Source organism: Psittacula echo, assembly GCF_963264785.1.
Source record: "Psittacula echo genome assembly, chromosome: 3".
NCBI classification, from domain to species: domain Eukaryota; kingdom Metazoa; phylum Chordata; class Aves; order Psittaciformes; family Psittacidae; genus Psittacula; species Psittacula echo.
In genome coordinates, this window is record NC_137736.1 from 62568460 (window position 1) to 62593750 (window position 25291).

At 38.1% G+C, this 25291-nt stretch overlaps 1 protein-coding gene across 3 annotated transcripts in view; it reads left to right on the top strand.

Moving 5' to 3' along the window:
- The window catches only part of NCK2 (NCK adaptor protein 2), an 87798-nt gene that overhangs the window by 35399 nt on the left and 27108 nt on the right, over window positions 1–25291 (top strand). For all 3 annotated transcript variants that reach the window (XM_080613690.1, XM_080613688.1, XM_080613689.1), the window contains one exon: window positions 19182–19423. In XM_080613690.1, coding sequence (XP_080469816.1) covers window positions 19198–19423 — 226 coding nt within the window. In that variant the 5' untranslated portion in view covers window positions 19182–19197. The remainder of the gene's footprint in view (window positions 1–19181; window positions 19424–25291) is intronic.

Here is a 25291-nt window from a genome sequence, read left to right on the forward strand (position 1 = left end):
TGTATGGAAGGTCCTGTTTGGTTCTTCAGGGATACCTCTGTTCACAGGAGTGAGATCATTTGATAAGACCAGAAGCAAACAGGTACAAGCAAAGTTATCAGTGTCTTAACACTGGGCAGATTTGCCAAACTGCGATCAGATGTCTGTAGCTACAGTACCACAACATTTGGTGGAAAGCCTAACCTGTAAAGGCACTCAGAACAACTGTGACACAAATAGGCTCCTGACATTGTGAGTCTGGAGACCTGCTCACAGCTTCTGAAAGACTGATCTTCCTCCTTGTTTACAGAGGAAAAAGCAATACAAACATTTCAACTTGATGGAACTCTTTGTGCTGCTGTGTGGAAATATTTCTTGGTGGACTTCTGTGGATCAGAATGTTTGTAGTTGTTGATTTTTTTTTTTTTTTTTTTTTTTTTTTTTTGAAGAATTTAAACCCAAGAAAAGCAATACCTGTTCTTAGTGTTTCGTATGAGTTAGTTATGTCAGAAATTCTGATTCTGACAGTAACTAAGAATGAAAGGTATGTACTGAGTGGATGTCTGGATTCCTTTCCCTTAAAAGTTTACTGTAATTACATCAGTTATCCCAGGTGCCTGAAGTGTTGATTTTAAGCCTTTCAATGCAACTTTAGCATTACTTAAACATAGTTACAGACATCTAGTATAGTAAATGAATTTGTAGGCTACTGCCTATTATGTTATACTAGTGGTATAATACTTTCTAACCTGTAATTGTGAACAGTAGGGAAAAATACTTTCATCCCACTCTTAGACCCCCATTACCAGATATACTTCCCAAATAAATTTATCTTGCATTAATTACGTAATTTTTTTACATTTTTTCTTTTTCTTTTTGTAATAATTGTAGTTGTTTCCTGAAAATACAGGCATGCTTTTACTTACTAATAATGCCTAATTAGATTCTTAATAATCACTTGTCTAATTTTTTTCCAGCTTTGACAGCTTGAGGTGCAACTCAGGTTTGTAGATCTCAACAGTAGCTCTTATGGTCCACAAATGGCCTTTTCAGTATGCTTTACCTGCAGTCCATATGGATTCCTCATAGGAGAACACTTTACAGCTTTCATCAATACATGAAAATTCAGTTCAAAAAAATAAAACGATGACTGCATTTTTCCTGGTGGAAGTAGTTTTGTGGTTTGATAGCCAGTATGGACTTTGGCTGTCGTCTTATCCAGCGTGTCAGTTTTTCTGAGCCAAAAAAAGCTTTGCCTGCTGGAAAGAATGCATGAATATAGCATATGAGCTAAGCTATATATGTAAAGTAGATATATAGGAGTAAGCTAGGGTTAGGCGTGTGCCCAAGTATATTTCTGAACTGAGTACAGTACCCAGTACAGCGAGTACTGAATACAGCAACCAACCTTGGTGTCTTAACCAGCAGTTAAAGGAAATGGCACTGGCAGAACAGGTTATTGAGGTCTTATTCCTGTGGTTTCTAAATAAATATATCCCTTTGTTACGCCAGTTTCAGTTAGAAGATTTACATGTGCCCTGCGCTTTTGAGAGACAACTTAGAATATGATCTTAAGAAATCTTATGCAGTTAAGCTACATCGCAGGGATGCTGAAAGCATTCATGACTTGGGTGAGTGTTGTACGTAGAGGTATATGTCAGGGGAAGTCAGCTTGAAGCTTTCGGGATGTGGGGAGTGGGAGGAGTCGTTGTGCCAGCTCTGTGTAGTGTGATAGGGCTGTATTGGTGTGGGGTGGGAGTCAGCGATCCCAAACCTTCCTGAAGGAGGAAGCAGATTAGCAGCTGAGGCTGCTGAGGTCACCAGTTACTCCAAATTCTAACTGCTCCATAAAGGAGCTGTTGTCATCTCCTGATTGCAGATACCTCCTGGGGATCTCCTCCCCTCAGGTTTCTGTTTTGTAGCTCTTTAGGGCTGACTGCTTGAGCTGTTGCTTTGCAGAGCAGCCATGCCGCCAGTGTTGCTGTAGGTCACTTATAAAATCAGTTGAAGGCTTGTTCCTCCATTTGATAATGGCTGGAAGGCAGTTCTCCTGGTGTGGAGGCTTTGAGGGAACTTTAAATGATTAATTTTTCATGTTAGAATTGGTGTGTAGTAGAAATAGAGCTAAAACTGTAATGTGTATTTTCAGTAATGCTCTTTATATATTCCATATAACATCATGTTCAAATGGTACATATTCAAGTGTGTTATCATGTTAAAAAAACAGTTCTGCTTGCTGAAATATTGTGTTTTTAATGAATAGGGAGAGACTGTACGCTTGGTTCATGTTGTTTTGTATCTGGCACATGGTTTTGTGTGTGTTACCCAGGGGCACTCTGGATAACTGCTGAAATCAGGGAATTTCACAGAACAGAAAATATTTAAAGGTTAGTGTAGTATATTTGCTGTGGAATTCTGTTTCTAATAACTCGGTTAATTAATCTTGGATTGCAATTACTGTTTGCACTGTAGTAACAAAGCTTGAATTGTACTAAGCAGAGAGGACTGAGAAAATGAGCTTGTCCTGTTTATTTTTTAAGCTAGTAGGAACACAAAACACAGAATTACAAATACAGATACAAACCTTTTATAGTCTATTTTTCTTTCCCTGATTTTAAGAGTCTCATTTTAAGACATTGCAGAATCACGGGTTTAATGCCTACTTTCCTTTGTGCTGTCTCTTCACACCCTTTTGTTTCAGGGATCTCCTGCAGCTCTTATTTTACCCCTCCTAATTTTGGAGACTGTTGTCTGTGTCAGCTGCTCTGAGTTGTTCCCCATAATAGAGCCTCTGTGCAGCTCATTTTCTACCTGCTCCGTCACCCTCTTTCCCCCCCTCCTTTCTTTTAAATGATCCTACTCCTGCTTTTTTATTCACCAGCTGTATGCATAATCCTTCCAGCAGATCTCCTGCTACAGTCATTGCTCCTCACACTGGGTTGTTTTCCTAACTAGTTTGACTTCTTGCATTTCTTTTTAGCATGTATTTTCCTTGTGACCTCTTGTCCTACCTCTTACTGCTGACCTTCAATATTTATCTGTAGCCCATTTTTTTTAATGTGAAACACAGACATTCTGAACAGCTGTGTTCCTATATGTTCTTGTGTGCATAGAGGTAAATTAAATAACTGCCTCTCATGCATGCAGGCTATGGCAGGTCACGTTAGATAGATCCTTTCCCTGAAGCAGCAGGTAGTTGGGGGATCCAGATTTTCCTAAGAGGCTGATTCTGATTTCTCCATCTTGCACCAAAATCAGTAACTCTTTGTCTGTCGCTTAGCACATTCCCCGATAAGCTGGGTTGTCTCATACCATTAGTTCTCAAGTTATCATGTACCAGCCCCAAAAATGCTGTTGAGTGAGAGTTAGACGTCTTTATATTTGATCTCTGAGTTTGTTTTTCAAGATTAAACAGTCAGAGTATTAGTTTTTCTTTCTTATTTCTCCCTGAAGATCATGGAATGGTATTTTCTGCCAGTCCTGGATTTGTATAGGAACTGGAAAGGTCTGTTCCATTATTCCTAGAGTGCTGGTTTATGATGATGGAGATGAGGGTGCTTGGTAAGCTAAAGCATTTTACCTCAGACGAGGAGGGTGTGAAATCCCTGGGTTAACTTAAATGTATTAACTAGAATTACAAACCTCCTCTGTGTGTGTCTATATGTATGTTTATAAAACTGGTTTTGAACCTAGTTCATAAGCAAGATTCTGACAGTTGTGCGCCTTAGAAACAGAATTTACAGCCAGGGGGTAATGGAAACTTTCAATCTCAGCTGCTGACTTTGTGCTTCAGGCACTCGTCAGATGCATGGCTGCTATAACATACTTTCTGACTGCAGTAAGTTACTGAAACTTCAGGAATCTTGACTTGTGAGCTGAAAGCCTTTTCCCATGTAACTGGTAACACATCATCATGTGGCCAGAATTGGCATGTCCCATATGTGTGCTGGGCTTATCCTCATTTGCGTGAGGAGCGGCTGCTGCGTATTCCTCAGGAAAAAGGTTGTCGGTAAAGAGATCTGTAGGAGGTTGTGACATGCTCTCTGGCTGTGGTTTAGGAGAAGTGGAGAAAAATGGCAGCACAAAGCAGGACTCTGGTCAGACTAAGGAGTCTGGCCTGCAAATGGTGGCATCTCTACAACCTGAGTCAGCACCCTGACTAATTCTGCAGAATCCTTAAAACTGTGATGAACGAAACCTGAAGGCAGCATTTGATGCAGTGACACAGTGCTGCTTACCTTCATGGAACTAAAGCATGGTTTCAGGGTTGAGTTTTTGAACCTGAATGTATTATATGCTAGAGGAGCAGAAACAAGGCATCAGGCAACGCTTCAGTGCAAGATCTGTTCCTCAGAGCTTAATTTTCAACAAGAGGCCTAAGAACAAATGAAAATGCTTGGTATTAGTCACTCGAAACATTCAGAGGTTCTGTGGTGCAGGAAAGGGAGAGATGTCTCTACTCTAAGTTTTCCCTGAAGTCCGGGGGGGAGAGGGAATGCATATGTTTTTCCCCATCTCCTTGCATGTTCTGTTCCCCACGGTAAGGTAATTTGTGAATTTTTATGTACTTGCTTCTACTTTTGATGAGTCAAGGGATTGTAACTTGCCACTCCTTTCATATACTGCTCCACAGCTCCAAATATTTATGTATGAATTTTCCTTGAGAAGCCTTTTTCATTGTTCCCCAGGTTTGCATAACACTATTGGCTTCTCTTAGTAAGGCCTGATTTAGATAATGAAGAAGTTGACTACTTTTGCTGTAATATTACTTATAACAAAGTTGTGGCATGTCGCTCTTGAATTTTTACTACAAGTAATACTAAGGTACTACAGGAAGCTGTCAAGTACTAAATATTTTGTGTGGCTGTCAGCTAAACTCATGTATGAAACAGTGATGGCACAGTCACTTTTATTGATACTCAATAGCAATAGAAATTAAAAAATCTGTATTAATCTGGAAGGAACGAGAACTCTGTGGCTGAACTTCCAAATTTCAGACCTGTGGTTTTGAACTTGTTTTTCCTTTATTTAATCTCGGTTCTACTGCAGATATTAATACCCACAGTGTCTTCCCATGCTTGGAAATTACTTGGCTACTATTGTTTCCCTTCCACATTTGTTGATGCATTTTATTGTTGTCTAGTGGGAGTAGGGAAGAAAATGTGTCCGTGAGCACGTGAGGTTAGAACATCTCGTTGGTGTAAGAGCAGATAACATTTCTGCATGAAAGGGAATGTGACATAGCAGCCAAAGGCAGATGTTTAATTTTGAACCGTTTTGTTTATTGGAGGGAGATTTTATTCAGAAAAGTGTGTTGTGAAGAAATTCCTGGCAGAAGATAAAACTGTAGGAGATTTAGAGGAGTTTGGAAGGATTCAGTTTTGTTCAAGCATGAGAGCTGAGAGTAGGAATAAAGGAGGATGAGTCTGGCACAACATTGGTTTCTATTGAATGTGTTTTTTGCTCATGGAGGTGTAGACTCTTCTAATTGCTTATTTTTGGGTTTGGGTAACTGTTTCTACAGAAAAAAAAATCAGATATTCCTAGTCTTTATCCAGTAAAAGTTTACTTTCAGAAGTCTGGGGGTTTTTTTGAGCAGCAGTTCTGGGGCAGTGAAAAATCATGTTGGGATAATAGTAGTGGAACAACTTTTCAGATTGCCTAAGTAGTCTTAGAGCAGCCGACACCTGAACTGCAAGGTAAGAGTTCAGAGTAAGGAGTATCTTAACATGCCACAGCAGCCTGCTTTCTCTAGAGCATGTATGGCAGAAGGGTTTCAGTAAGTCCCCTTCACCCTTTCACCCTTCAGTGAATGGTATTTTTCTCTTGGATTTGTCCCCTTCTCTTTCATCTGAGGAATTAACAATGGATTGCTGCTATAATTGTGTGGCAGAGTACTCACAAACACTACTTTTTGGAAGAGGACCTCTTTTAAACTGGAGGAAGATATGTAAGAAATCATTTGAATAAAATAAGTGAACGCTGCCAACGTTCCATACCAAAAATAGTCTCGACTTCAAAGCATTCATAAGAGCTATGGGATAGGTAATTTTGAAACCTGTTTTATTTGGAAAAGTGTGAGGATTAAAGAGTTTCCTCTGTACTTGTGTTTTGGGAGTGCTAAGAGAGGATTCCTGACTTGACTCTGAAGAACTGTTAGGTGGAAGGAGAACTGCTAACTTTAGGGTGAGACTGGGATGCCCATTTCTTGTCTGGGCTGGTACTTTCCCAGTTGTATAGCATTAGCAAATTAGTCAGTCTGACAAGAGACTGACTGACTTGAATCTTACTTGAAGCTGCAGCAGTCACTCTACATCTGACAAAAGATCCAAGAGTGTCTCTTCATTTAAACTGAGTTTTCTTTTGGTACTTATCCTAACAGGAAATTAAAAGGATAGCTTTCTGAGTAACTATCTTATCGTCCAGTTTTCTTCAGAAAGATGTACAGATTCATATAGGAATAAATTTAATGGTATTAGCTGTTTCTTAATGAGATCTAATATTATCTTTCAAGCTGCCTCTTCAGTTATGTACATAAGCACAGAGTCAAGAATGTATCTTGCATCTGGCGATTATTTTTACCTGTGCTATTCAAAGACTTCACTTTTAGAAAGTGGCTCTTTGCCTTGATATGAGAAATAGGCATTCAGCAACCCAAAATTCAGGTAAAAATCTGTGAAACTTTGAGAGTTAAATTGAGAAGTATCTCAATATTTTGTTGTTGTTTCTGCATTCACCTCTTTGTATTGGATACAAATTCTGGTCCAGGTGACCTGTAAAAAAAATCCAGAAGTCTTAAGAATTTATTCGGTACTTGGAATGGCAGTAAACTGGAAAGTTCATGGGAACAGAGTCTGATCAGGGCCCTTACACTAGTGCTCTTTGAGCTAGAAAGTTGAAAATTGTTTTAATATATGTATTTTTCACATTTTCCTACTGTCATGAGGTGGATTGAATGGGGTTTTTTGTAAAGCAATTGATAAATTGCTTAAGACTATAAAGTGAGCATTGTCTAGAAATAGACAATGTACTCTTTTTTTATTTTTTTTTTTCTTAAACAGCGTTGGTTGGGAATAAATGCGGTTTTGAACTGAACAAACATCTTTTCCTCTTTCTAGTTAAAAAGCGAATATATGATTTTTTCTATTGGGGAACAGAAGGTCAGCAGTTCAATTTTATTTTCAGTATTTTATAGACAGTTTAAAGTGAAATCCCTTGAAAAGTAGGTAGCAGTGTTTCAAGGGATTAGCAGTAAAATGTAGCAATCCACAGTGATTCTGAGCTTTGTCCTTCTGCACAAGATCAAGGTTAAACTTCTTATGTCTGAGGACTTTTCTTTGTTTGTACAGTACATAAATGTACTAATACTTCCAGTGAACTATAATTCCTGTAGACCATTGAATGTTTGAGATAGGGGTAAAGAAGCAGCAGAGGAAGCAAATCATTAAAACAGGGTTGTTTTTTTTTTTTTGAATCTTGAAAGAAATTCAAGGATGTCTACTTTATAAAATTTCGTGATGTCCACCAGATCTAGAGTGGCTCGTTGTTTTAATTTCAAAGCAAGAATGAAGGTTTGTCAGTAGTTGAGGATGGAAGTGCATGAAGTGCGATGCACTTAATTTGTTCTTGTTTCACCAATCTGTCATACAGATAATGCTACCTAAATGTTCTCTTAGTAAAGGGTCTGTTTTTAATTCTGTGATCTTATGTGCTTGGCTCCGTCCTACCCACTTTTAGTAAGGGACTGTAAAGAGGTTGGTAGGTGTAAAATGATTTGTAATTTCATCTTGCGTAAACACATAATGTATGTTATATTCTTCCTGGACTTTTCACTCTCTGCTATCTTGGTTTTGTTTGTTTTCATGTATTTCTAAATGTATAGGTAAGCTGTCAGCTGGGAGGAATGGACAGAGAACAGTCCAGAGCAACACTAGCAAATATTAAGCTTATCTGTCTTTCTGACTTAGTAGAAACACCCATAAACCACCGTGGAGATGTGGCCATTAATCATTGCTGCTGTTTTAGAGGCGAGATGAGGTCTCTTTTCCCAAAAGTTTCCTTCAGTGCAGTTGAGCTGTTTATTAACTGTGTGGCTTTCCTGAAACTCCTTTCAAAAGAATTCAGGAAAAGGTGAGCCGCTGCTCCTTTCTGACCCTCTCCCTCTATTTACCTAAATGTGAGGCAGCATTTGGGGTTGTGATGTGTTTACTCTGCAGCCAAGAAATACAGGCTAAAAAAGCTGCTGCCACCTTATTTGTTTCATGCTGTTTCAGCCAAAAGGTCTGAAGAAGCCCTCTCTGCACAGTCTGTATTTTACTGTTGCTCTCTAGAATGTGTGAAACCATTGCTCTTGATGGCAATGCCTTCAAAATAAAGCAAGAAGCAGCTCTTTGCCCTAGTAGTGGAAGATGTCACTGCAGATAGGGTCATCCGCAGTAGTTGCATCTGCATAGGCTGCTGATGGAGGCCGAGCAAGAACCTGCAGTCACCACCAGGACCTGCCTGAGCCCTGCCTGCTGATGGAGTTTGCAGCAACAGATGCAGGAAAGGGAGGCTGAAGACAGATGGCAGGAGCATTGTGGGAGCTAAAGGGTGGAGGAAGGGAGGGATGTTAGCTGACTATCTGCTGTCAGTGTTCCTTTATATTCAGATGTTATTCCCACTTCCCCCCTCCCCTTCTTTCAACAGACAGAAACGAGCGATGGTAATTTACTAATTCACACTTATGTTTTCTGATAGGTATATAATAAAAGGGTGTGAAAAGATACAATTTTTTTTATAGTCTTCAAGATAGAGGGAAATAACTTCTTCCCAAATTCATCTAACTACAGAAGTCCATTCTCTTAGCATTTTTTTGCTTGGTCTGTAGAAGATTTCTTGTACTGTCTGTTAATCTTTGTTCTGCTTTCTAAATGACATAAAAATACAAATGCCTTAAAACACTCCCACCCCCCTCAAAGCAAAACCAAAATCAAACAAACAAAAAATTAAAAAAAAAAAAAATCCCAAACTGAAATATGTTTGTTTGGTTTTTTTGTTGTTAGGTTTTTTTAATTTATTTTTATCCCTTAAACTTGTCCTTAGCCAATTTCTTAATAGTCATCCCATGTTCATGGAAATACTTGAGCCAGGCTTTTATTATAAGCCCTTTGCCTTGTGTGTTGGTGACCGTACTCAGTTTCAGCTTAGCTAAAGACTTACTAAGAGTATTTTCTCTGTACTATTGTTATCTATCTTTTAAGCATAAGTAAGTTATAAGTAAGTTATAAGATTGCAAAACTTTAATACATGTTGTTATAATACCAGCTTGTTCTGATAGAACACCAGCTTTTTGTCCTTTGAAACAGAATTTTAAATTTAAATCATCTGTCAGAGGCTAAAAATGAACAGTGCCTACTTTATAATAGGCGTGCTGTTCCAAAAGGGTATAGAAATATTCTTTTCAAGTAAGACATCAAAAGAGTTTTAAAAACTTATTTTCCTGAAACAGCAGAGTGCTTATCACATAAATAGGAAAGATAGTACTTAGCATTATGTGTTTTAAAGATGGTCACAGCAATTAAGCATTTGTATCTTGAGCTGCCCCAGACCAGGAAATTCTGTGGCACAGCTGTATGACTAATGAAATTTTAAAAATACGGAATTGTGAAGGTTAGCGTGTGTGAAGGTCACAACATGAAACAGAGTGAGCATTGTATAAACTTAGGGTGGTATTGAATTAATGTGAGTTAACAGAATGCCAGAACTCAGATTTGTGTTCTTTTGGTGCTGCTGCAGCAGCCTACCTTGTAACAGCCCAGATGGCTTTTTCTTTCTACTACTAGAGAGGTAGCAGACTAAAGTATCTGCTGCTTTCTTAGAATCCCAGAATAGTTTGGGTTGGAAGGGTCATCTAATTCCAACCCCCCTGCAATAAGCAGGGACATCTTCAACTAGATCAGGTTGTTCAGAGCCCAGTCCAACCTGGACTTGAGTGGTTTTAAGGATGGTGCATCTACCATCTCTGGCAATCTGCTCCAGTGTTTCACCAGCCTCATTGTAAAAAAACTTCTTCCTTATGTCTAGTCAGAATCTACATTCTTTTACTTTAAAACCTTACCCCTTGTCTTATCACAACAGGTCCTGGTAAAAAGTTTGTTCCCATCTTTCTTATAAGCCCCTTTTTAGTACTGAAAAAGCTGCTATAAGGTCTTCCTAGAGCTTTCTCCCAGTCCCAACTCTATCTGCCTTTCTTCATAGGAGAGATGTTCCATGTTAACATTTTTGTGGCCCTCCTTTGGACATGCTCCAACAGGAGTTCCTGTTGAATGTTGAGCATGTCCAAAGGAAGACATGTCTTTCTTGTACTGAGGGCCCTAGAGCTGGATGCAGTACTCCAGGTGAGGTCTCACCTGAGGGAAGTAGATGGGGAGAATCACCTCCCTTGACCTGCTGGCCGTGCTACTTTTGATGCAATCCAGGATATGGTTGGTTTCTGGTCTGTGAGCATATGTTGTTGGATCATGTCCAGCTTTTCATCCACCAGTATTCCAAAGGACTTCTTAGCAGGGCTTTGCACTTGGAGGGCATCCCCGCTGATCTTGCCTGGTAGACACTAGTGCTGCACCTTCCTACTGGAGCAGGATTGGAGAGCTGGAAAGGGCCTAGGCATCACCTGCAGCCATCAGAGATGGTCTTTGCTAAGACTCTGGGCTGCATGCAAAACACAGGTGGGTTTTGCCCAGGAGATGCAGACTTTGTGATTAAAACTTTTGCTTTTCCTTAAATGGCAAGTTTACATTTTAAAAGATTGTTTGAAGCAGTCCCTGCTTATTTCATTTGAGCAGACTGATTCGTGTGATAGGTTTCATGGAAACATGGGGTTTTTGCAAACATCCTTTTAGATGTTATTATATAAACATACATAAAGTGAGATTTCTTTTTTGTTGAATGGTAAATTGCTGTACTGACTCCTTAGCAGGAAGGGTGCATTTCTGGGTGTGTCTAATCTGTATTCTCCTTCATTTCTTTGTGTGTCTTTTAAAAAGACTTCTAAGCCATTTACAAGACAAAAAGCAAGCTTAATTTTTGTACTGTTTTTGAGCTATGCAGAAATTCGTTACCACTAAACTAGTCTTGAGGTTTCCGGTTTGCAGTTATTCTGTAATGCAAGATGCAAAGTGTAACTGTAATTGCATTAGAGATTGGGATATCAGATATGTTGTGGGGCCGAGAGAAGTAAACATTGCTTAGAGGCTGTCAAGAGACATCCGGTTGAAGAAACAAAACCCCAAACCTCACAGTGTTGTGCCCTGAAACAATGGTGGGCGATAGAGAGGGGAAGAGGTTTTGAGGTGTGCTGGGGCAGGCTGTTGGGTAGCGTCAAGGTGAAGTTAGTACAGTTCTAAATTACTGGTTAGTTAAGACTGATCCTTCACTTTTTTGGAAGATGTGCAGCCTGTATCATCTAAAAAACCCTCACTTGCAGTGCCCATAGAAGCAAGCTGTGGCAGGGCACTCCTGCCATGTGGCAGCTCCTCCTCCAATGTCATTAACCCATTTGACTGTTAGGGCTGTGTTGCCCTCACAGTTTTGTCTGTAATTGCTCTTTTTTCTTCATTTATGGTTTTTTTGTTTTTGGTTTGTTTTTTTTTTTCCCCCTCTAAGGGACTTATCAGGAAACTCAAGAACCCTTGCACCTAAGAACAAATGTTTTAGTTTGTTCATGTTTGTCTTCCTTAAAACCCTTTTAATAAGTACTAATTGCACATCCATAATCTGCAGTGTGCTGTGTGGATTTTTAAGGGAAGTCCTTTGTCTCTTTATTTTTCTTTAGGATTAGAGTTTGAGTACTTGGAGGTCCTGTCAAGGATCGTCCAATTTATGCTTTCAAATTAGTGGCAAAACTGTAACACTCCAGAACTTCTTCATTGCTCCAAATTTTCCTCAGAGTTGACTCTTAAAACTGTAATAGCTTTGTGGATGGTTCTGTTATCTTGGCGTACATCTGAAGATGTAAAGTGTTTGATTTTTCTTATTACTTTTATACTGTAGTTAATGAGAGAGAAGAAAACGGTTGTCATTGTAAAATAATCCTGCAGAGTGGAAATAGGTATTAAACACTTTCCTACATCATGTGCGGGAAACTTAGTGTTCTAATTCTGTATTTATTCTATTGGTAATATTTAATTTGTTCCAGACACAGTTTAATAACTTCTTATAGTTCTTAATGAGAGCTGAACTATATTTCTTTCGATACCTTTTATTTGCATTTCCTGACTTGAGCTTGGTGCTATGAGTTTTTCCTTTTCAAAGAAAGGACCAGGGAGGGGGGACACAGAAAACCTCTAGAGATTTTTACTTGCTTTTTTTAAACAGGGTATTATTTTAACCATAGAAGATTTCCTACATAAGTGCTAAATTGTGAGAGTAGGTTAGGAAATGTAATAAAGAATTCCTTCTTTGCAGTGGATCCATTTATTTACGTCTTTGTTCACATTTATTCTTTACAGCTTCCATTCATTCGTGCTTTCAGCTTTGGAAAACTGACCTGCCTGAAGTACCAACAGCAGCTTCTATTGATTGTGACTGTGCCTTCAGTTTGCACATCAAAGTAAATTAGATAATAATCACTTGCATTTACTCAACTATCACTTTCAGTTCTGTAGTCAATAGATCCTAATGGGACCTAATAGTGAAATACCCTAAATTAATTGTCAAGCTTGTGTTAAAACAGTCAGCAATTTTAGGCAGCCCAAGTATGGTTTTTTTTCTGCTTAAGTATCAGTTTGACACCTCAGAACCGCATAGCCAGATGATGGATGTTTGGTCATTACAGCTATTTAGTTAACTTTCTTTAAAAGCGGGAGGGAGTATTGCTACAATAAGTTTTGGTGCAGTGATGGCTTTCCAAAGAAATGTGTCCCTTGGGGTGGATTGACACACACTGTATGCAGTATTAAAGTGTTAAACTGTAGAAGGAGTTAGACAAGGTGGCCTTTATGTGATCCATCACCATTTGTCTAAGTACCAGCAAGTAGCTCATGTAGTAAAGGGTTGCAATTTGCTGTGATTTGATCTGTGATTCTATTTTCTGTTTTCATCTATGATTCTATGATAATTTGGGTCACTTGCTTACCCTTTTTAAACCTCTCCATTTTGAGATTTTCTTGTAGCAATCATTAGAAGTATATTTTGCTTGGTTTAGGTTAACTTTGCATGAAGGAGGTATTTTCCTGTTTTTTCAAGCACACATAAATGTCAAAAATGCTGTGTTCTACTGGAAATAGCTGAAAGTACATCCAAAAGGTGTATTCTTCTCACAAGTTTTCATTTGAATTCACATTCCTGTTCTTTTTAATGCGTTTTGAGCTCTGTCTTTGAGTTTGGTGCTTTACTGATTGCCAAGAATCGAATTAAATGATCTCAAATGTAGAGAGAAGCGCTTTTTTAGAACTCTTTCTATATGTCAAAACTATTCATCCAGGCTGATTTATAAAAACCCCGAACCTAACCACACACCCACACACAGCAAGACAGAAAACAACTGTAAGTGAAAACAAAGCTTCAAACCTTCTGAAACAGTAGACAGGCTTACCAGAGAGTGCATTTTCATAAGTAAGAAAGCTTCAGACTTCGAGTGTACTTCAGATTAAGCGATCTAATACAAGTTATTTTATTAATTACAGAATACCGTAAACACATTCACTTACTATGAAAAAGACCCTGAAGGAAAGAAGCTTTTTCCCTTATTTTCCACAACCATGCTACCTTAGAGGACCATATATTGCCTATTTCCTATAGCTTGAGAAAGATAAACCAAGTAGACATCAAAGAGCTGGCCCATCAACAACATGTGCATTCAAAACCCATTTTGATTTTCCAGGTTTGGGGAAGGAGAAGGAGAGGTTGTTCAGCCTTCAGATCTTAGAGAAAACTGTGATATGTCATTTGTTAGCTTTCTGTTCTCCCAAGGCAATTAACTAAATATTGTATAGTGATTATGTCTTATGTAATATTGTAGAGCAATTATGTGTTTTATGAACATCAGTGTCATGTGTAGAAGCCTCCATATCAATTTAGTGCCTTTCAGTGTGCTTTAGGAGGGCATCCAACTTCAGAACAGTTTATCAATTGGCACTTCCTATTAATAGAATTTTTGCTTGTTCCCTTGGTGAAGGATTAAATTTCAAGCATTACTGTCAGTCATTGTTCAGCCGTGTTCCTTTGTGCAAAATACATTTTGAAAGAGGAGAGCACCTACTTCCTTTCTCACTGGATCTCTGAAGCTCAATGATGCCTCCTGTTTGCACTGTCTGAAGTAACTGTATTCCCAGCAGAACCCTGGGCCTGACGACAAAAAAAGATGCTGCTTTTCTGCCCGTTGGGACAGGGCGTTGAACTAGCGGGAGTGTTAACTTGTGTCAGTCTCTAGGGAGAAGAGTCTCTAGGGAGAAGATTCCAATTCAAGTGACATGCTGGAGTAGATCTTTTCTTATTTATCATTGTGGGATAAACTCATTATCCCTGTATGGCTGGGGGGGTGTGTATGTGTGTGTGTGTGTGTGAGAATCCAGGCCTGGTGAAAGATGAGATCTGTGTAACAATTATATGTAGTTTGATATGTAAAATAACATCACCTGAGCAAATCTCTGACATGAAAAATCATCAGCAGATTCACGTGCTTGTGGGAGCAAATCCTCCTAAGTTCCTCTACATTTAAGTTTCCATAATCTCAAATATTGCTTGTGTGGTTCAGTTTTAATTATTGTTCAAAATGGCATAGGTAGTTGTTTGTCTTTGGTTTTTTTTTTCCTGATATTGCTAAATTCTTAAATCATAGATAGTTTATTGAACATAACATTTTCCTTTCTGGACTTTCTTCTGATAAAGTCTATATGGGAGTTACATTACTAGATATTCCACTAATCCCTGCCTTTGTTCTGCCTTAGGGATAGCAAATGTTCTCACCTATCTGAGCAGACTTTCAATGAAGTTGTTTTATAACTGATTTTGCCTTGTCTGGGTTTTTGTTCACTACATTTCTAGCCTGGCGGACTTCTCAGTTTTTCACTCTCTTCCAAGGATGTTTCTATGTAGGAAAACTTTTACATGTGCTTCTGCAGTAGGGCAGCTGCAACTGAAGACAAGACTCCTCTCTCAACAAAGCCTAAACTAGAGGAAAGAAACCAAGTGGCTGAAAATATCTGAGCTCAATCTAAACTAATTAGTTGTAACATTTCAACAAATACAGTGTTGGTAAAAAAATAGTTTACTACTGCTACTAGCAATGAATGAAATGCTGGTCTAAAAGGGACTGGAAGTGTGGATTGGTCACATAGCTAGTATAAGAATTACCTTTTCAGTATCTGGGTTGTGGAGTTTTGTTTGCTTGCTCGCTTAGTATGGTGTCTTTGTTTGGGGTTGGGTTTTTGGGGTTTTTGTGTGTCTTGTTTTAAAAACTGCAGTTGGAAGTTGTACTGCTGTAAAAGTAAAGCAAATGACCACTTGATAAGGTAAGCTAAAACTCAAGCCATATATATATACTTCTTGCAGTGAAACAATCTTGTACTGAGAAATGACTGTTGTATTTCATAAATTTACAGTTCCTTGCATAGGTATTTCAAAGCTTTTCCTGGTGCTTGTTACAGTGGGGAGTGTTATCCTATCAGTCATGAGAAGAAGACTGTTTCAGCACTAGAACTTTTCAGCTTTTTTGAGGAGGAACATTCCAGAAAGTTTTACACTATTCGCAGTAATGGATTTTCATTTTCTTGATGTGAAGAGTCTCATGCTAACATTAGGAACTATAGAAACTGTGGAATTTTTTGTTGTACAGTCTATGTACTAAGCAATGTTCTACAGAAATTTAATATTTTGAGTGCATGTCATGTTTTTACTGGACATTCGAATGCTTTGGAAGGCTGTATTATTGTTTTTTCCTTAACTTTTTTCTCCAAATCTAGTTATGTCATTTGCTTCTAATCTTCTGTTTGGCACTCAGCTGTGTTGCAGAAGCATTGCAAAACTATTAATTCTACAGCCCCCTTCTGAGGAACAAATATGTCCTTATTCACATATAAGGAAATCTTAGCTCTGCAAATGTCACAGGAAGAACCTTATTGTCCTTGATGGAGCCAGTCTAATGCCATAATTGTAAGAAAGTAGTTCTAACAACTTTAATGCTAGTTCTTCACATATAAAAACCCAAGCGAACAACCCACCAAAACCTTCTTAAACCCCCCCAAAACCTCCGAACATCCCCCGCCCAACCACACCCCCTAAACTAAACTAAAAAACTAGCACAACCAGACTTCTTCACACACATGCGTAGAGCTTTAAATGGGCAAATGTTTAACTGTAATTATCTGATGCATTTTGACTATTAATCCTGTCTCTACATGGGTAGGAACACTTGTGCCATTGAACGTACAGCAAAACCTGGAGTACTTTACTGAAGCGGGTTCAGCAGGAGCATGCCATTTGAGAAACGTAGCTTCTCTACACTTTTGCCAAAATTGCATCATGCAAGGGACTGCTTGTGAAATGACATTGTTTCCCAGGCAAGGTGGCAGTTTTACACATCTGCAGTAACTGGAATTGTAGAAATTGGGTAGTGGAGACCTGTATAGTTGATGTCAGCCCTGACGTGTGGGCTCTTCCTGTGCTTCTGTCCTTGTACAGCACCTTGGGGAAGCACTTGATGACTCTTGCAAGAGGGCCAAGTCAGTGTGAGTTTTCTGTTTGTTTGTTTTCTTCAGAGGAATAGAAAGAATTTGATAGTTTTCCATCAGTCGCTAGTCAAATATTATGCCTAATGTGTTGTTTTAAATTATTCATATACTGTAATATTGGTAGATAATTTAAATTTGCCTGTTGTGAAAATAACCTTTTCAGAAGTAGAGCCTTTGTGATGGCAACATCAGGCAATTGCATTGATGGTGTCCTATTTCTTTATGTTCTCCATGTTCCCAGAAATAGTAAAAATTGACCAATTTACAATTGCTGAGATAAAATAAACAGATTTAAATTGGAGAGAGAGATTATATTGACAACACTGGCTTTCAGAACATGCTTGATTGCAATTCCCCTGTGGCTACATCAGCTTATTGACCTGTAGGCCATCTGTCCATTTCATGTGAGTCAGAAACCAGGGCATTTTATTGGAGACTGCTGTCCAAAGCTCAGGCTATCCTGTGTCATTGACAGATTATTATTTTAGGGAAAAAAAAAAAGTTAAAGGAAATAGTGACTTATTTATTGTGAAATCATCAATTCTACCTGCATAAGTCACAGCCTGTTTGAATTCTAAGAGTTGTGTTTCAAGTGTTCCAAACATCGTCACTTCTTTTTTGAATTCATCTTGGGGCTCTCAGCTATGCAAATGCACATTTGAATAATGGTTTTGTTGTTGTATGTTCCTTTGTGTTTTCTAATTAGAAAATGAACTTAAGCATGTTGATTACTACTTCAGATTTTAAAAAACATTGTTCTACCTTGGCCATGAGGGGTGACGTTGCTAATGCTTCCCAGAGCTTTGCTGTCATGCAGTTTAGCAACCATAGCTCAATCCAGTATGATGCTCTCCTGAAAACAAAAATTGTGATAATAGGAGGCTACTAAATTATAATAGAGTTCACTATTGTGTCTTGTGATTATAGGTTAACTTTGAATAAGGTTTAACTTTAAATAAATAGGTTAACTTCTTTTTCTTTGAAAAAGGAGGCTGCTAGGCTGTCTGACATGTAGTTTTCACAGCTTATACTGTAGCCGACAGGAGAAAGCGTGTCTCTGTGTGTGTGTTTACAGACTGCAGAAGGAACCCTTTCCCCTACAGGGTGATATGTGCTGAACAGAATTTCTGAGTGAGGTTTGGGTTGTTTTGGGTTTTTTTTTAGATTACCTATCTGTCACCTAAGGTATTAGGTATTAGAATTTGTACATTTATGAACTACTAAGAATTGGGCAACAAAGTCAAATCATGTTAAAAAGATCCTTGGATATGAATAGTTGAAGTACTCTGGGACCTGTTTCTACTAACCCGTAATTTAAAGGAAAATCTAAAGCTTTTACTTAAAAAAAATCTGCTGCATTGATTTTCAACTACATTCTCATTTCCCACTCTGTCCTGACCTCCTCTTTCCTAAAATCCCTCAACAGTGATTAGAAAATTATAGGTAACTTCTCAGAATTTAAAGGATCAAATCAACATGTTTTAGTTGACATTGTAATGTGTTAGAATGTCACTGGTACTGGCATAGGACTTTTTTCTTCTTTGCACACTACTGTGCTCCTTTGCATTGTTCCTGGTAATTACTGAGATGCATAGGAAAATGTGGAGGCATGCAGCTGTCTTTATGCAGCTGACAAATAGCTTTGGAAAAGCTCCTTCATGTTACAGGTAAGTAAAACAAGCCAGCTTATTCAATCTTAACAGAACTCTGGGTAAGTTTTGGGTAGGCAAGAAATGAAATACAGTTGAGGGAAGCACAGTGGGTACTCTTCTCCACCCAGATGACTCATGACCAGTGCAGGACTGCAGTGAGCTGGGATCTTCCCAGGAGCAAAGTGGGAATGAAAGCTTCTCCTAAAATACAGTCTTGTGCTGCCTGCACAAAACATTGTGAACAAAGGGGTTCTAATGACAGTGCCTTCTTTTTGATGGCATATTTCCCTGCTGAGTTACATTACTTCTTGAAGTATTTGCAAAATAAAGATGGATAACTTTGTTTAGATGCAGAAAACTCATGAATAATATGTTAGTAAAAGGATGAGGAGCTAGGGCAGAAGGAAAATACATTTTTGGAATGCTGCCTTTTAAATTTCTTTTTCTCAGATCAGAACTTTGAATGCCAGGTGTGGAATAATTTTATGATGCTATATGCAAAAACTAAATGGTTTTATAAGTTATCCTTTGCTAACGCATATCTGAATAATATTTTCTATACATTCAGAGGAAGCAAACATAATACATTATGACTAGAATTTACTATTAAGGTGTTGTCATATTTTAGTGGGAAAAAAGGCAAGAAAGGTCAATTATTTTAAAAATAATTTTAATTATTTTTAAAAGAGGAGTTCAAATCTATGAGGTTTTGCTCTGTAAAACTTTCTGATTTCCCCCTACCCTTTTCTTGTTTATTTCAGAAGAACTTAAAGGAAAATCTGAGTAAGAATTACATCATAAAACTTACTGATGAACATGTTTAAATATTTTGTTGCAGAAGGACTCCATGAAAGATGACAGAAGAAGTTATTGTTATTGCAAAGTGGGATTACACTGCACAGCAGGACCAAGAACTTGACATCAAGAAAAATGAGCGTCTTTGGCTATTAGATGATTCCAAAACATGGTGGAGGGTAAGAAACGCGGCCAACAAAACGGGATATGTGCCATCAAATTATGTGGAACGAAAAAACAGCTTGAAGAAGGGTTCTCTGGTTAAAAATCTCAAAGACACATTGGGTAAGTCCTTTTGTATTTTAGAAGTTGTGTAGCAGACTTGATGGGTTTCAGATGGGCATGTAACGTGTGCATAAATATTATTTTTTAATATGCTTACTTGGGTTTTCTTTTTTGAGGTGACATGTTAAATGACTGAGGGAGAGAGTAGGGGTGGGTGTTCTTGCATCACATCCAGGAGAATAAGATGTTATTTTTTTCCAGTTTGTCAGAGGTTGTGTGTTTTCAATGGCTGAAGAACTGTGTTTTCACTGAGATATTAACTGCTGAATCCTCTCCACTCACGCAAAGCCCTCTCACTCAAAAATAGAAGGATGTAAACTGGATTGTTCAGCATAGCGATTATAGCATAGTTAAATCATTTTATGAATGCGACTATAAGATGTGGCTATGTGCTATGTCAAGGGTTAAGTTTCTGTGGTCTGGGTTTTTTCCTTCTGCTTCCAGGTCCTTCATATATTCTCTGTTTTAGACTTGCTCATAAATTCTTCACAACAGTGTATCATACATGTAAAATAATTCTCCTTTGAAAAAAATTTGAGTGTATTCTGAAGAAATGTGTTTGGGAGTCAAGTGAAATGATGTTTTTTCCTCTTTTTTGCAATGATTTTTAATGACTGATTAAAGGACTAAAAAAAATAAAAGTATTTGCACATGGCTGGAAAAGGTTAAACATAGTGATATGTGATTGCTTTACATCCAGGGGCTAAAACAAAAATCTACTAGTGGTATTTTAGAATGTAATGAATAAAACAGAAACATATATGCACCCAGAGATGTTTTGAAGCTATTTTTGGCTTGTGTTTTGGGTTTTGCCTGTTTTGAGAAGCTTTACATAGGGAAAGCTTATTCTTTTACAGTTTGCTATGGAAAATACTGACTCTTCCACAGAAAAATTAGTATTTGGGATTGGACTTGTTAGAAAGGAAAAAAAAAAAAATCACTTAAAAATAGCATGACAGTAGCTTATGTAGGTTTTGTAGGTTTGTTGCAGGTGTCCTGTGCTAATGTTATGTGTAGTAGGTTAGGTTTCTTGGTCACTTCTTTACTGTGTCCTCTATTGCTGAGCTGCCATGAAGTACACAGAAGTTGAGGACTATAGTGTGGGTGGCAGGCGATCAAGGTTATCACAAGATTTAATGGTAATGCTTAAAACCATAGGCCTTTCTGCAGGTACTTTTGGAGTATACTCATCATAGTGCTGGCAAATGTGATTATGCCTTTTCAAAGGTTTGCATAAAGAATATGCTCCAACATCAATTAATTAGTTAATATCAAAATCCCAGTTGTGACTTTAATCCCCTTTTATATGGATTTATGTTGTCTAAATACATATATTTTGTCTAAAAGCTAGTTTATGAAAGGATTGTTTCTGTTGTGATAATATATCAAGTGTTTGTGTAGAATGTGGACAGTATTTACTTGATGTAAATAAACACATTTTTATTTATATCCAACAGAGATGAGTTTAAGTGAAGGAACAAAGACTGTCCTAGCATATATACATGTTTACCTGCTTGATCTTAACAAAACTGCATGCTGCGGGGTGATTCATTATGGTGGCAACTGATGAAAGGGTGTAAGAACAAAGCTTGGTGGTTTCATGTCTGAGCCTTCGCTAGTGTCACATCTTCCAAACCTTAGGCCTTTGCATGCACATACAAGGGGTTTTAAGTTCTGAAGACCGTTATTACAAACTACTGATTCCCCCCTACCTTTCTTTATATGTTGTTTGTTCAGATGAAGTGGAAAATACCATGTGGTGGAGCCTAGCTTTTTCTTATGCAGTGACCACATATACCTGCTAAGCACAGAGGTCAAAGCATCTCTTCTGTTCTTTTATGTTCATACATCCTGTGACAGTAAGCAGCTGCCTAAGCCATACCTACCCCACATCTAACCCACAAACTGGCTCAGGATATTCTTAATGCTCCCCATCCCCCAGTTGGAGCTTAAGAGTTTTCTTTTGTTATAGTTTATGCTTAGCATAATGAAACTTGTATCTGTGCTGTGCACCATGTATCTATACAAATATATTTTTACCTTCCCTGGGTCAGAGTCCTCAACTAAAGTACAGTCGTTAAGCCTTGCTCCTCTTGCAGTAATTTCCCATTCAGAACGAGGAGACCCTGTGTCCTTCCTTAGAGGATCCTTTCTTCTGAGCGGCCATCAAGAAAGCACTTCTTAAACAAAGGCTTGCAAATTGAGAGGCTGATGCTTGATCTAGTGAAACAGCTTTTGAAAGTATTGCTGCGACCAGTCAAACAAGTTCTTAAGTTCTCTTTATAGAAATATGTCTAATGCCTAATCAAAGATGCCTCTCCTAAGATCACAAGAAAAAAATCAATTAAAATACCCTCTAACCCAGCACAGGTGGTCATGAGTATTAGTCTGTAAACCACACCTGTTTCAACTTTGATCTTGAACCTGTTACCAAAATATCAGGTATTGAACTAAAAAAAAAAAAAAAATGAATACATTGACTTAATAATCAGTGAATAATTAACCAGAAATTTTATGAAGTCTCAGGAGAGAAACAGCAGGCTCATAGCTCTGTTCAGTGACTAGGCTAGTGGGCTTTAAATAGAAGAACCCTCTGACATACCTGGGCCCACCTTTATTACTTGCTGCGCTCCTGCAAATGGTTGCTCCTATACAGATGCACTTTTCCTACCTCTTACTTAATCAATTGCATTTCCTTGTTCTTAAACATATTTCATCTGAAAGCATTGTTATCGCACAGATGATGTAGTGTGTTGTCTATGGGATTGCCTGTAGCTATCTGCCACTCTTTATGCTTATCCACAGTAATTACCGGTGCTAGATTTATACTTCCAGGTATTCTATAAATACAAACAGTGCCAGCCATAGTTCAAATTTGTGGCAGACCCCATAAGAGCCATTACTATTTAATTAATAGTCCCTATAGTTGGCTGTTGAAGATGCATCATCTAAATAGTACTTAATCCATGAAGTCTGTGTTCTAATGAAAGTTTATGGTACCAGTTAATGCTATTGGTGTCTGATACATAAAAAGCCAAATACATCACAAGAGTTTACTACCTCTGTGAAGCTGCCTTTATCAGGAAAACTTTTAATCTCATCAGAGAATGAAGTCATGCCTATTTGATGCTGCAAACTAATTTTCCTGGAACTCTGTTGACTGTCATTAATTAAATCTCAGCCCTTGAATACTTTATTAATAGAATTTCATCAGCTTTACCATTGTTTGGCTTGGGGTTGGTGAAAGGTTAATGGGGATGTGAGTACTTAGAACATGTGGCTTGATGGTTTAAAACATCAGTCCATTTTCAGGAATGTCTTGAGATTCCTGGAATTTCCATTGCACTTGAGCGTTTTTGGAAAAGAACCTCAGCGATTAGAATGCCTTCAGAACCAACTCTTTTTGATGTCAGGTGCACATTAAAATGCTGATTTACACTTGTTTAGCATACATTCATTAAATCAGTTACTCGTGGACTGCAAAACAGCTCACCTCAAATCTCAAATGACCCCCAGTAATTTCTGAAGAGATACTATTGGATCATCCTACATCTTTTGACAAAGCAGTAACCTTTTCTGCACCACTTTCTTTCCCCTTCTAAGGATGTATACAATTATACTGTATTGTCTTTTAGTCCTGTCATTGGGGAGTTCTTCCAAAACTTGTTGTTTTCCTTACATGACATGAAGACATTTCAAATCTTGTAATTTCTCTATTGATGGCTATCCTTATCGGTTTTCTGTTTTACATGAGTTACTTTGTAATATAAAATCCCTTTCTTGAGTGAAGTCTAATGGGTACGTACCTACAGTGGCCCAGTTTTAATTATGGAAATGTAGCATATAGGCCACCTATTAAGTATTTTAAATGATTCATCTTCTCATTCTCTTTTTTGTCTTAACAGACTGATACTGTGAGTTAAAAGTTAATGGCAATTTAGCCATTTGAAGTGACTGTCTTCTGTTTGCTCATATTGAATGAAATCTGGTAATTATTACTATTCTTAAGGCAAAAGACAGCTTCTAGTCCTGTGATTAAAATTTCATCTTCATTATAATGAAGTTTAAAATGGTTTCCTTGTACAATATTTCTTTTGTGAGGGGAGTATTTTTCACACATATCTATTAAGCCTTACTAAGGAAGAGACCTCCAGCATGCATCTTCCAAACTGTAATTTTCTGTGACATAATTCTTTCCATGCACTGGGGGTGGAGAGGAATTCCCATACCCGTTTGGATGCAGTGGGTGTTTGCCAGCACCACCCCCAGAGCTGGCTCTGAGTGGGGCTCCACGGGTTTCCCCTTCTGCAGCAAAGATGATCTATACTTGCTGGCTCATCTCTGTCACGCTGAACAGAAACCTTATCTGAAGGAAGCAAAAATAATTCAGAAGTCGGTTGTTTGTGTAAGTAAAATAAAACTTCTGCATTTTTTCCATCCCTTTGCAAGTCATTTTCCTGGCAACAGCACAACTCCCCAGGCAGCAGCATGTCCATGGGTGAATGATGTGTGTGATCCAGCAGCAGGGTGCCATTTTCATGGCAGTCTGTGATTTTCTGAACGTTACTCCTTTTGCTTCACAACCAGCACTGCATAATAGGGATTTTTTTGAAGGTGTCTGACCTTCTGCCTTTAGTGAACAGCCACTTAAGAAACCTAAAAAACATTTCCATTCGGTTCTTGGTGTGGGTTTTTGAACAGATGCCCAGCAAAATAAAGAAGGTTTATTAAAAGGTATTGAAAGAGAGATTGGACACTAAGAATACAGGAGAGGTGTTTACAGAGTGCATAGGAACAATAGAAACAGTGGAGATGTTTGTTGGCAATGGTGGCAAACAACAGTAATCTCGATAACATTTCACAGAGGCATTTAAGTTGCATGAGAGATCCTTCATGTGACTTCTTTATTAAGCTGCTGTAAGTCAGCGAGACATTTCAGTAACTTTTTAGTTTTAATTTACTCAGTGTGCCAAATTTTCACGTGGAAAGTAAGAATTGCCAGTTGAGATGTAAAGTACTGAAACAAGTCTATACTTGCATCACTACTGCTACTATGTTATTTCAGAAGCTTGTGAGCATCCGGGACTATTTCCTGTGTTCCTCAGCCTCCACGGTGTCTACCTGGGTCAATCTGTAGATCAATGCAGCAGTTCCCGAGTGCTATATGTACTGCAGCTTCCAGGAATGAATAGGTTTACACCTTTCTCCTCCCCTGATTGTTTTTATTCATTTATATGAAAACGCTTGGGATTTTTACACATTTATAACTTAACATTTGCCTGTTTGAGAGTTGCTAAATGCCATCTTTTAGTGTGTCTTTCTGCAAATTACCAAGGAAGTTAGCTCTTTTTTCTTTGGACAAACACTTCTTACTACAAACAGATATGCAGAATAGGTCATCTTTTCAATGTAATGTTTTCTTTAACATGGGAAACCACTGTCAGTTAAGAAGTTTGGTGTGCTTGCATTTTAGAGACAAGTATTTCAACTTGTATTTAAACTGTTACCATCATAGTTCTTCATAACTTGGTCATGCAATATGAAATCTTACAGTCCAAGTAATCTGCCTTCAGCTTCTGGTGTGTGGATTAGTGATCTTTACTTTTTGGTTTGGTTTTGAGGATTTTTTTCTTTTTAAAAATACCTTAATGGCCCAATTTTGGTAGTTTTGATGTGACATGCTAGTAGATTTAACTGTACAAGGTGACATTTGATTATCAATCAGATTGCTTCTAAATCTTGTCTCGACATCTGAAAATCGAAATCTGAAATTTGATTACTACTGAAGTCTTTCATTGGTGAGAGCTACTTATATTACTCTTAATTGTTGCGGTTTTTAGCTGAACTTTTTGCCATTCTTCAGCACTA